This window comes from Brachionichthys hirsutus, chromosome 8 (assembly GCF_040956055.1).
Source record: "Brachionichthys hirsutus isolate HB-005 chromosome 8, CSIRO-AGI_Bhir_v1, whole genome shotgun sequence".
Lineage (NCBI taxonomy): Eukaryota > Metazoa > Chordata > Actinopteri > Lophiiformes > Brachionichthyidae > Brachionichthys > Brachionichthys hirsutus.
The window spans coordinates 11,684,573-11,694,486 of NC_090904.1; the positions used below are offsets into that span (position 1 = coordinate 11,684,573).

General features: G+C 47.3%; 3 protein-coding genes across 3 annotated transcripts; 2 read left to right on the top strand and 1 right to left on the bottom strand.

Annotated features, from left to right (window-relative positions):
* Positions 1–1,546: 1,546 nt before the first annotated feature.
* Positions 1,547–4,701, bottom strand: arl6ip5a (ADP-ribosylation factor-like 6 interacting protein 5a). The gene is made up of 3 exons (XM_068742504.1): positions 4,511–4,701; positions 2,752–2,969; positions 1,547–2,514 (listed from the first exon to the last, which is right to left on the bottom strand). Exons 1-3 carry the CDS (start codon positions 4,687–4,689, stop codon positions 2,339–2,341), a joined length of 573 nt encoding a protein of 190 aa, XP_068598605.1. The 5' UTR covers positions 4,690–4,701; the 3' UTR covers positions 1,547–2,338.
* Positions 4,702–5,244: 543 nt separating this feature from the next.
* Positions 5,245–7,870, top strand: trnt1 (tRNA nucleotidyl transferase, CCA-adding, 1). Its single transcript, XM_068742650.1, has 8 exons — positions 5,245–5,285; positions 5,487–5,616; positions 5,708–5,901; positions 6,085–6,223; positions 6,313–6,439; positions 6,526–6,719; positions 6,796–7,052; positions 7,181–7,870. The coding sequence occupies exons 2-8, from the start codon at positions 5,487–5,489 to the stop codon at positions 7,424–7,426; spliced, it is 1,287 nt and encodes a 428-aa protein (XP_068598751.1). The 5' UTR covers positions 5,245–5,285; the 3' UTR covers positions 7,427–7,870.
* Positions 7,871–7,939: 69 nt separating this feature from the next.
* avpr2b.1 (arginine vasopressin receptor 2b, tandem duplicate, 1) lies at positions 7,940–9,181 on the top strand. Its single transcript, XM_068742172.1, has 2 exons — positions 7,940–8,810; positions 8,897–9,181. The coding sequence occupies exons 1-2, from the start codon at positions 7,940–7,942 to the stop codon at positions 9,097–9,099; spliced, it is 1,074 nt and encodes a 357-aa protein (XP_068598273.1). The 3' UTR covers positions 9,100–9,181.
* The last annotated feature ends 733 nt before the right edge of the window (positions 9,182–9,914 follow it).

The following is a 9,914-nucleotide window of genomic DNA, read 5'->3' on the forward strand; positions in this document are numbered from 1 at the left end:
CCTCTTTAGGACGTCGAGGAGCTTCGCTCGCTGGCGGTGACCCGATGCTTCTTGAGCGAGCTCAGGGGAGATCCCACACACCTCCAGCAACTCGGCTTTACCCGAAGAGGGGGGGGGGGAGGCGCTTCGTGTCCTGCTTGTCTGCAGGCCTCTGCTGCTTCAGACCAGCTGCAGCCAGACATCAGGCCAGGCCGTTTAAACAATAGGCTTCTGTATATTCTGCCCTCATCCGACACACATGAACAGATCAGAGCCGGGTTTCCATTCTCCTTGGTACTGAAATGCTGCAAAGCGCATCTGCAACACTTTGCATCAAAACCCGTCAAGTGCCAAAAGCTGTCATCAGCTGTCATCCTCCTTTAATTACTCTTTCAAAAGAGCACAACTCCCTGATACTGGCCTCCATCGTTCACACAATATTTTCCACTTCTGTTTCTTTGGTTATCGGCTCGCGTGGGGTTCAATCAAACAGAAGTAAACCACAATGAACAAGTTTTGCTGTAAATTGGATTAAATTTAATAAAAAGGGTCGGTCCAGGCAGGGTGGACTTATGTGTCCTATTGAGTGTTAAATTTGCATGTGCAATGTGAAAGTTTCTGCAGCGCTTTAGCACCTTTCAGCTTCTTGTTTTGGTTTTTTTCCTTTACCCCTGCAGAGGTCACACATGAAAAACTAAACTCATCTGAAGGGTTCAGGTGAGCTCTGATGAAAGTGACTCTAAATCCTATTATGCCCCCCCCCCCCCGGGATCAATACATTTACCTTGAAGCTGCAGTAATGACGCCGACAAGTTATGAAGTAGAATAGTTGGATTAGTCAGCGGAACGCTCGGGTCTCCTTCAAGGGTGAACGACCTTCCCTCGTGGAGGCGAGGACGGATGGGAGGGATGAAGCAGATCCTGCCAATCACAAAAGTCGCAGTCGGCCGTCATGTGATCAGCTGTAGGTCTACGCAGCGAGACCTGCTGCACTTCCTTCAGGCATTTGCCATTATTAGACAAGCTAACAAGCTTGGCAAGCAAAAAAAAAAAGAAGCCAAAGCCCCCTTCCAGACGGGTGGGGGTGGGTGGGGGGGGACTTGGAGCCTGACAACATGAAGTACTGGATTATAGATAAATCGAACTCTGCACCTCGACAAGGTCTCGTTACTTGGCAGCAAATGTAAAAATATTCCACGTTTTGTTTTTTTGTGTCACATCCACTCCGACAAAATGAAATGTAGGTCAAATGAGTCACACACAGAAACACCAGGAGCAGGTGTTGCTGTCTCCTGTTTTGCGGCGGTCCTCCGCCTGGATTCCACGTGTAGCGGAGCAGCACACCTGTTTGGCGAGCAGCAAGAACAAGGGCCCCCACTGTCCCACCGGAGACGTGAAGCTACTTGTGTTCACTCGTCCAAGTTGCACAATAATGGATGGATGACGAGGCAAAGCGGGAAAGGCCATTAATCACCCCCCCCACACACACACACACACACACACACAAGGAGGGGAAAGCCTTTGAGCTGGAGTTAAAGATAAACTGGAATAATATTACAACTGGGCGTGCAGAATAAATAAATACCGTGCATTCCTTCCAGGGAAATGATGCTGACTCGGTGTTAGTCATTTTGAAAGCAGGGGGGTCAACATGGACACGTCCCTTGAAGAAAAAAAAAACTGCACTATTACGAATCATTTTTATCTTTTATCCTTCCGAGCCACCAGTAAAATTCTAACAGCACAGCTCTGTGCGCCGTGCCGGCTCTCGTTATCTGCAATTCTAAACAGAATCCAATTTTGTATAAACGGTGCTGCCGGAGTCGCTGACACAGCAACTGAGTCCGGATTGCAGGTGAGTGACTGCAGATAAATCCATTTACCGCTGCTATAATCTACTGCAGCCCATTGATTAGCGTTGCATTGGTGGGAAGGAAGGGAAAGGTTTGCCAATTAATCACCCGGGCTTAACTTTGAACATGACGTGATGTGTGTTTTAAAGCTGTTAGCACCGTCTGCTAAAGTGTCCTTTTTATTTGCTTCTTACAAAGCAAGATTTGTATTTTCATAATTGTAGCTTGAGAACAGACACACAGAACCGTATTCAAAGACTGATTGAAGAAATTTCAGGCCGAGAGAGGCCGTCTTTCACGCTTCATAGTGGAGATGTGGCACGATTACTGTCTTGAGAAAAGTGCCCCGACGAGTTCTGGGCGCACGAACAGATATCTGAGGTAAAGCCCATGAGCTCAGACGCTGTTTCTTTCCCAACAAACACACGTCAACACATCGGACGACAGAAACTTTCACAGTTCAACACTCAAAGATGCAAAGTTTTGTCACAGAGAAAAATGTCCAATTATTCCTTCAGTTTTCCTTCCAGAAAGCTTTGGATCCTTTGAATGTTCTCCTCTTGCTGGCCCAGAGCTTCCAGCAAAATGCCCATGGGTGACCTCTTGAACCCGGCTCCTTCGATCTTGTTCTCCAGCTTATTCTTCATGTTGCGGAGGCGAAATGAAGCGTGTGCGAATATCACTGAAAACACAAATAGGAAGGCGACTGTTGATCCTGTTGAACTCTAATGGGATTCATTCGCAAGCATGTTCCACTAATTTCGTGATCTTTCAAGTGCATTGATCACAATCGGTTATATAATGCACTCAACCTTTATATTAGTCTGTGTATATTAGTCCCCTAATGGGCAACGGGTAAAAAAAAAAAAAGACTGAATGAAGCTTCCCAGTGGTGTAAAATGACACCTTTCTAACTTACAAGTCAGAGGTAAAGTGATCGCAGACATAAACACCATGACGCTCCCCAGCATGGAGATTAAGACGTAGCTGGCGATCATGACGCCAATGAAGAAAGCCGTGGGGTTCTGCCTCTTGAAGCTGTGAATCGCAGCTCTGTTGTCTCCGGCCCACACCGAACCCAGGAAGACGGTCGACACCACAGCCATGGCTGTGAACATCCCCAGAGGGTTCAGGAACCTGCGGAGCAGCAGCACAAGACAGGGGTTATTTTAGGATGCTCTTGTGGGGACGAGGTCGTGTGGTTTCTGGCGCCACCTAGTGGTTCCTGCAAAGACCCGACTCACATCGGAGGCCCTTAATTTAAAAGTTAAGACAGCAATGATGCCATCAATTTCTCCTTTCTTTTGATGGGTTTAGAAGAAAGTTAGAGATAATTTTGAACGCAAAGAGTGGCGCAAGTCATGCATGTTTGCATATTCCTGTTCAGAATATTGTTTAATCTAGTGATAAGATAGCAAAAAGAGAAAAAAGATCTTGAAACAGCAAAACAAAAGCGTTAAACTGATTATTCCACATGTCAATCAATGCCGTGGACAGAAAAGCTGAGTGTGAAAAAATCTAATTGCAAGAAAGAACTTCTAAAGACATTAAAATATTGTTATTTAAAAGAGTTTAAACACACACACACACACACAGTGTATGGTCATCGGAAACTATGACTAGTGATGCTTTTGATGTATTTGAGAATAATGTAGGAAATCCCTTTTAGACAATGTGCAAACAGGCCTGGTTGATTTTTTTTGGTTGAACATGAAATTTTATGCTGGATAGAAATGCTCAAAATAATAAAAACTAACTATAATGCCTTGTGGGTTTAGGGTCATGACCCAGACTTGAAAGCTGATCCAATACCGGATTACCTCAGTTTGCTCTCTGCACTGCCTGCAGCTGACTCGTCGAAGGGTTTATCAGGCCTTCAGGACCGTAGCAGCAATTTGTAATCACACAGCTCACTGGACAGGCCCTGACGGGTCATCCCTATTTTCAGATAGCTGGACTTTAGTTGGAACAAAGGACAAACTAAGGCCAAGATATCCCCTTGTTCCCTGCTTTGGCTTGAACCCACCTTGCATGGCTCCATCTGATAATTCTGTGAGCCGTCAGTCTAGCCTTGTGTTTGTGCCTCAGGGCAATGCAACTCTTATTTTTTGGTTTGTTTATTACGCTCCAGGTGCCTCTTTCAAACCACACCTGTGTTTAAAAAGGTGCACAGGAGTGCCTGACAGCAACTTTTAGTAATCAAAAACAACTTTATGTAAATTTACAAGAACAAAAACCTATCTTTATTACTAATACAATCCCATATATTCGAAAATAAAAGTGCATCAGTTTTCTCTAACACTGTGGATCCATTCTTCTGTCTTTATAGTAACAGAAGCAGGTCACGTGTTTTCAGGTGTGCGCTTTGTTTTGTTCGCTGGAACGAAGGCAGGATTACACAAAAACGACCTAACGGAGTACGTATTGGAACAAAATAGACCTTATAATTTGGTGCATAATTTGTTTGCTTTGGTGTGTTTGGTGATGGATTTCATTCTAGGTCTTTATTTTTATTTTATTTCCCGTCCTAACTCATTTCCTAATTAACAGTTTACATCCTGCCTGTACTTTTATTCCTTCCTTAATTGCACATAAAAACCGGTCTACGGTGCACTTAGTGATTTTACACTAAGGTGTTGCGTTCACGTGATAAATCACCATGTTTGACATCAACTTACCCGACGATGAGGAAAACACCGATGGCTAATGCTAAATAATTTGTTTGATAATAAAGCAGGTTGCTGACAACTCTGTTGTTCCATTTCGCCAAATCTCTCGTGTCTGGTTTAGCGAATCTTTCCGAACCAGGCAAGAAGTCGTCCCATGGTCTTAACGGTGTCAGATCCACTTTAGCCATTCGCTTTCGTTTACCGATCTGACAGGAACGCAAACAGCCGGAACGTCGCGTGGGAAGACTGTGACTGAAGTCTCGCGAGAATCGTTTGACAGTTTCGTGAGCTTCGATACTGATGAAGCGTTCCCTGCCACGGAAACCTTGGGAATCCGACATGTTGTGTTCCGATTTATGAAAACCTTGCCTTCAGTCTGAAAACATTACGCATTCTCCGATGACCTAACGTCACAGTCCTGCTCTTCATTACAGCTCGAGTACTCTAGTATGATTATGTGAATGATTTTTAAAAAAAAGTATTTATTTTTTTACAAGAAACTGTGGCGCTGTCAACTTTGCAATTTATATTAAGAATACAAACATATCACAGAGTAAAAGTTATTAAAATCAAGGAAATAGTGTTTATAATATACTATCAGCAGTCATAACGGAAACCCGATCATGCGTTTAAATAATTTAACCCGCGTCGGAGTGTGTATTCTCTACTTTCCGATGCACTCAAATGCAGCACGACTACGCCTTACGCTATTGGTCAGCGACCGCGGAAGCACTTCCTGGGAAGCGTCGGCATGGCCGAGCACGGACGAATGTGATATGAGACGGTAACTGCGTTGTATACTTTGATAAACACTTATATTAAAGTGGCAGGTTGGTTTTAAATGTCGTATTATCTAACCGTACCGCGACATGCTGCTGCTCACCGTCGTGTAACGTGACCTCAGCTTCGGTGACGTGATATTGACAGCTGAAACGCAAACAGGAAGCACATTATGGTGTTTTTTTTTTGTTGCTGTTTGATACAGATGTGGAGCAGAATTCTGGGTTCTCGGGTGATCGGTCCAACTGCTTTCTGTCGGAGGAGTATCTTCACGATGCGGCTGAAGACCAGTGACTTCCAGGCTCTGTTCAGTGACGGGCTGAATGAGCTAGCAGGTGAGATGCTATCTGACGCCTGCTAGCTGTTCCTGTAAGGAAACGGAGGCTCATCAGAAATGTCAATGATTTTTTTTCCGGCTCTTTCCAGGGCTGTTTCAGAAGAACCAGCACGAGTTGAGGATAGCTGGAGGGGCCGTAAGGGACCTGCTGTCTGGAAAGAGACCCAAAGATGTGGACTTTGCCACCACGGCCACTCCAGAGGAGATGAAGAACATGTTCCAAAGCGCTGGGATCAGGATGATCAATAATAAAGGGGAGCAACATGGGACCATCACAGCAAGAGTAAGAAGAGGGCTGGTCGGATCGAAGCGCTAAACCCGCCGTAGTTCTGCTATTTTAAGCTAACGAGTACATTGTAGTTCCGTGGCTTATTTATGAAATACAAATGTTTACATGTTCATTGGTTGAAACCATTACAGCTGGAGCTTCTTGTCCTCCGTGGTTCATTCGATCATCTTCTTGCAGCTACACAACGAGAGCTTTGAGGTGACGACGCTGCGAGTGGACGTTCAGACAGACGGACGTCACGCGGAGGTGGAATTCACCACCGACTGGCATAAAGACGCAGAGCGGAGAGACCTCACCATTAATTCCATGTTTTTGGGTACCTGCAGTCGACTCGACACCTGTCTGTTTGGTATTCATGAAGTGGACCCGTGAAAACCTTTTAAACCCCCCCCCCCCCCCACCCAGGGCTCGATGGTACGTTATACGACTACTTCAAAGGATATGAAGACCTGCAGAACAGAAAAGTTCGGTTTGTTGGCAGTGCTGAGCAGAGAATCCAGGAGGACTACCTGAGAATACTGCGATATTTCAGGTAGGTCCGCTCGGATCTTAGATTCAACCAAAATCATTAAAAGGAAAAAGCAGCTGTGAATCGTTTCTTTGTTTCTCAAATCTAAGGTTCTACGGCAGAGTGGCCTCGGCGCCCGGCGACCATGAGCCCGAAACGATCGCTGCCATCAGGGACAACGGCCACGGGCTGGCGTCCATATCAGGGGAACGAATCTGGGATGAAGTAAAGAAGATGTGTGTTGATAACCACGCCGCTCATCTGTTGGAGCTGATTTATAATCTGGAACTGGCCCAGTACGTCGGTAAGAAGGAAGCTGCAGCCTAACTTAGAACGCAGCCGTTGTGGTAGAAACGTAAAAAAAAAGCTCTCCCCTCCAGGTTTACCTCCAGACGGCAACGTGGAGGAGATGAAGCGAGTGTGGCAGAACGCCAAGAACCTCTCTCCCAAACCCATGACCATCATGGCCGCGCTCCTCCGCGGTCCAGAGGAGGTGGAGAAGATGGACCTCCGGCTGAAGGTGTCCCGAGAGGAGAAGAATCTGTCCCTGTTCCTGCTCAAATACAGACGGGGGCTCAGGAAGAGCGAGGAGGAGGCGGCGGACGGCCTCAGACCCTTCACAGACTTCATCGTCGACGTGAGTTTGATGCCTGCGCTTGAGTGGGAGCCTCGCTGTGTTGTTTAAATACCTGTCTGATCCCTGCTTTTTAGAGCCGCCGATGCCACTAAAAGCCGGCCGTTCACACGCGTTCTCTTTCCTTTCAGAATCGGGAGGCAGACTCCCAGAATAAAGTGCGCGAGCTCCTGAAGTACCAAGGCGAGGAGAAGCTGTTGGCGGAGCTCGGCGGATGGTCCGTCCCCCGCTTCCCCGTCAGCGGCCACGATCTGAGGAGGATGGGCTGCACGTCGGGAAAGGAGATCGGCGACGGCTTACAGAAGCTCCGCGACATCTGGAAGAAAAGTCGATATCAGATGGACAAAGACGAACTCCTGAGTTACGTGAAGCCTTGAGGGCGCGGGAGGCGCCAAAACATCTGGACGGCGTTCTGAATTAGATCGGCTGATTTCACGTCGGTGTAAAACACCTTCCTTTATGAAAGCGCTTTGGTTCTGAATGAAAACAGGACATTGCAATGTCAGATAAGCAACCATGTAAAATCACTCTTTGGAGGCTGTATCTGAAAGCAGAGGCTTGTTTTGGGTGTTTCGGCTTTCTTTGTTTTTGTTTTTTTTTTATAAATATTGCCTGTAAAAAAGTTTCTAATTCAGATATACACGTAGAAAGGTATAATTCATGAGTCTTAGGCGGGGATACACGTGTTATAACGTTTTGCTCCTCCCTCCTGCACGGATGAGGAGGTATAAATCACTTTCTCTCCTTCAGTAGCCTCAGCAGTTCTCCCAACACCATTATTCTCCCTGTGCGTTTTGGTGAAATTGCTAATAATACTTTATCTGGCTTCATTTGTAGTCCTTGTGTGAAAGTGTTCAGCCCCCCCCGCTGCTGTGTTTGGGGGTTACAACATGGCGGGGTTCAGCGCAAATCCCACTAACGTGACTTTGGGGCGCGCTCTGTCCGGAGACGAGCCGCGAGACGCGCGCCTGGCGCGGGTGGAAATCGCTCTTCTGTCCGTCATCTTCGCCACTTCGGCGATCCTGAACTTCGGGGTCTTGCTGGTGCTGTGGAGGCGGAGGAAGCAGCTCTCCAGGATGCGCGTCTTCGTCCTCCACCTGTGCGTCGCCGATCTGGTGGTGACGTTCTTCCAAGTTTGCCCGCAGCTCGTGTGGGACGTCACCGACCGGTTCGTCGGGCCGGACGCGCTGTGCCGCGCGGTGAAGTACATGCAGGTGGTCGGGATGTTTTCCTCCACGTACATGATCGTAGCGATGACCGCAGACCGCTATCAAGCCGTTTGCAACCCGATGGTGACTTTCCAGAGAGGCAGGGCGCGCTGGAACGCGCCGGTGCGCGCCGCTTGGTGCGTCTCGCTCGTCGGCAGCCTCCCGCAGGTTTTCATATTCTCCCGGGTGGAAGTCGCTCCTGGGGTGTACGACTGCTGGGCGCAGTTCATCAAGCCGTGGGGGCTGAGGGCCTACGTGACGTGGACGACTCTCGTGATTTTTGTCCTGCCCGTTGTCACGGTGATCGTGTGCCAGGTGCGCATTTGCTGCGCGGTGCGCAAGAACTTTGACGCGAAGACGCTCCACGACGGCGACGGAGACGCGGCCGGGAAGGCGCCGTCCTCCAGAGCCAGCGGCGCGTCCGGAGCGTCCAAAGCGAGGGTGAGGACGGTGAAGATGACCGTCGTCATCGTGGCCGCCTACGTCATCTGCTGGATGCCTTTCTTCACCGCGCAGCTCTGGTCCGTCTGGGACGAGGAGGCTCCAACTCAGAGTAAGATGGCAGGAAATGATTCTTAAAATGACGCACAAACTCATTTACATGGTTTTTTTCCCCTCATTGCTTCTGCGTGTTTCCAGCTGCAACCTTCGTCATCTTGATGCTGCTGGCCAGCCTGAACAGCTGCGCAAACCCCTGCGTCTACCTGCTGTTCAGCGGGAAGCTGCCCAAGGGGCTGGCGGGGCTGGCGGGGCCGCCGGGTCTGAGGGAGTCCGTCCAGGAGGAGGCCACCGCGGTCAGCTCCCTGTACATCAGCCTCAAAAGTCTGTCAGACTGCAGATGAGAAAAAAAAAAAAACACTTTTGGGTTCAAAACGTTCCCCAAAAAGCCGGAAGGACAAAAGAAAATGATCAGTAGAAAAAGTTTTGGTCAGACATTCATGGTCCCCAGAAGATGGATCATAATGAATGTTCGTGTGATCATTCTAGCATCACTTGTCGGGTCAAAAGTTTGATTTGTAAAATGCTTCAAATGGACAGACTGTAATATTCTCATTTAGAAGAAGCATAAAATCAGACAGTCCTCCACTCAAACACGGTTTAACCTTAAATATGTAATATTTATATAATTAGGTTAACTTCTATAGGTGGGTTCATCTCTGTTGTTTATTTACCCTCTGTGTTGCTGACCAATGAAACGCTGTGGCTCTTGGCGATGTCTGATTTCTTTCATCCCAGCAGCTCTGAAACAAATTTAAAATCTCTCCTGTTTTTCTGCTCAAATGCTAAAACTCCTGCCTCTCAAAGTCTGGATTGCCTGCAATTCGTTTCCAGCCCTCTGTTCTTCCACCTGATGGTTCCTCCTCCTCCCATTTGGATAACAAGAACATGTTTCACTGATAATCATGGGGCTTTCGTCCCTGTGATTTTTGCAGACTCTGGCAAGGTGAGAAGCTAAATCCGGGCCTGGTGTCAATCTTTTCAGAAACGATGGAGTAATTCACATAATTTGGCAAATAGTTCTGTTTGTGTGGGTCTAAAAACGAATTATTTTTTTTAGAAAGATAGCCTTCTTTACTTTCTCCAACCAATCTCAAATGGTACTTTTCAATAGCTTTCTAATTTATAAAAACGCACTGAGACTGAGGAGAAAATTACT

Bases quoted from the DNA above. Each gene is read 5' to 3' on its own strand.
- trnt1 (XM_068742650.1), top strand. From the start codon at position 5,487: ATGTGGAGCAGAATTCTGGGTTCTCGGGTGATCGGTCCAACTGCTTTC. The intron at 5,617-5,707 runs GTGAGATGCTAT...GGCTCTTTCCAG, and splicing joins CGGGCTGAATGAGCTAGCAG to GGCTGTTTCAGAAGAACCAG. The intron at 5,902-6,084 runs GTAAGAAGAGGG...ATCTTCTTGCAG, and splicing joins ATGGGACCATCACAGCAAGA to CTACACAACGAGAGCTTTGA.
- avpr2b.1 (XM_068742172.1), top strand. From the start codon at position 7,940: ATGGCGGGGTTCAGCGCAAATCCCACTAACGTGACTTTGGGGCGCGCT. The intron at 8,811-8,896 runs GTAAGATGGCAG...GCGTGTTTCCAG, and splicing joins CGAGGAGGCTCCAACTCAGA to CTGCAACCTTCGTCATCTTG.
- arl6ip5a (XM_068742504.1), bottom strand. From the start codon at position 4,689: ATGGCTAAAGTGGATCTGACACCGTTAAGACCATGGGACGACTTCTTG. The intron at 2,970-4,510 runs GTAAGTTGATGT...GCTGCTCCGCAG, and splicing joins GGTGTTTTCCTCATCGTCGG to GTTCCTGAACCCTCTGGGGA. The intron at 2,515-2,751 runs GTAAGTTAGAAA...TTGTGTTTTCAG, and splicing joins GATCACTTTACCTCTGACTT to TGATATTCGCACACGCTTCA.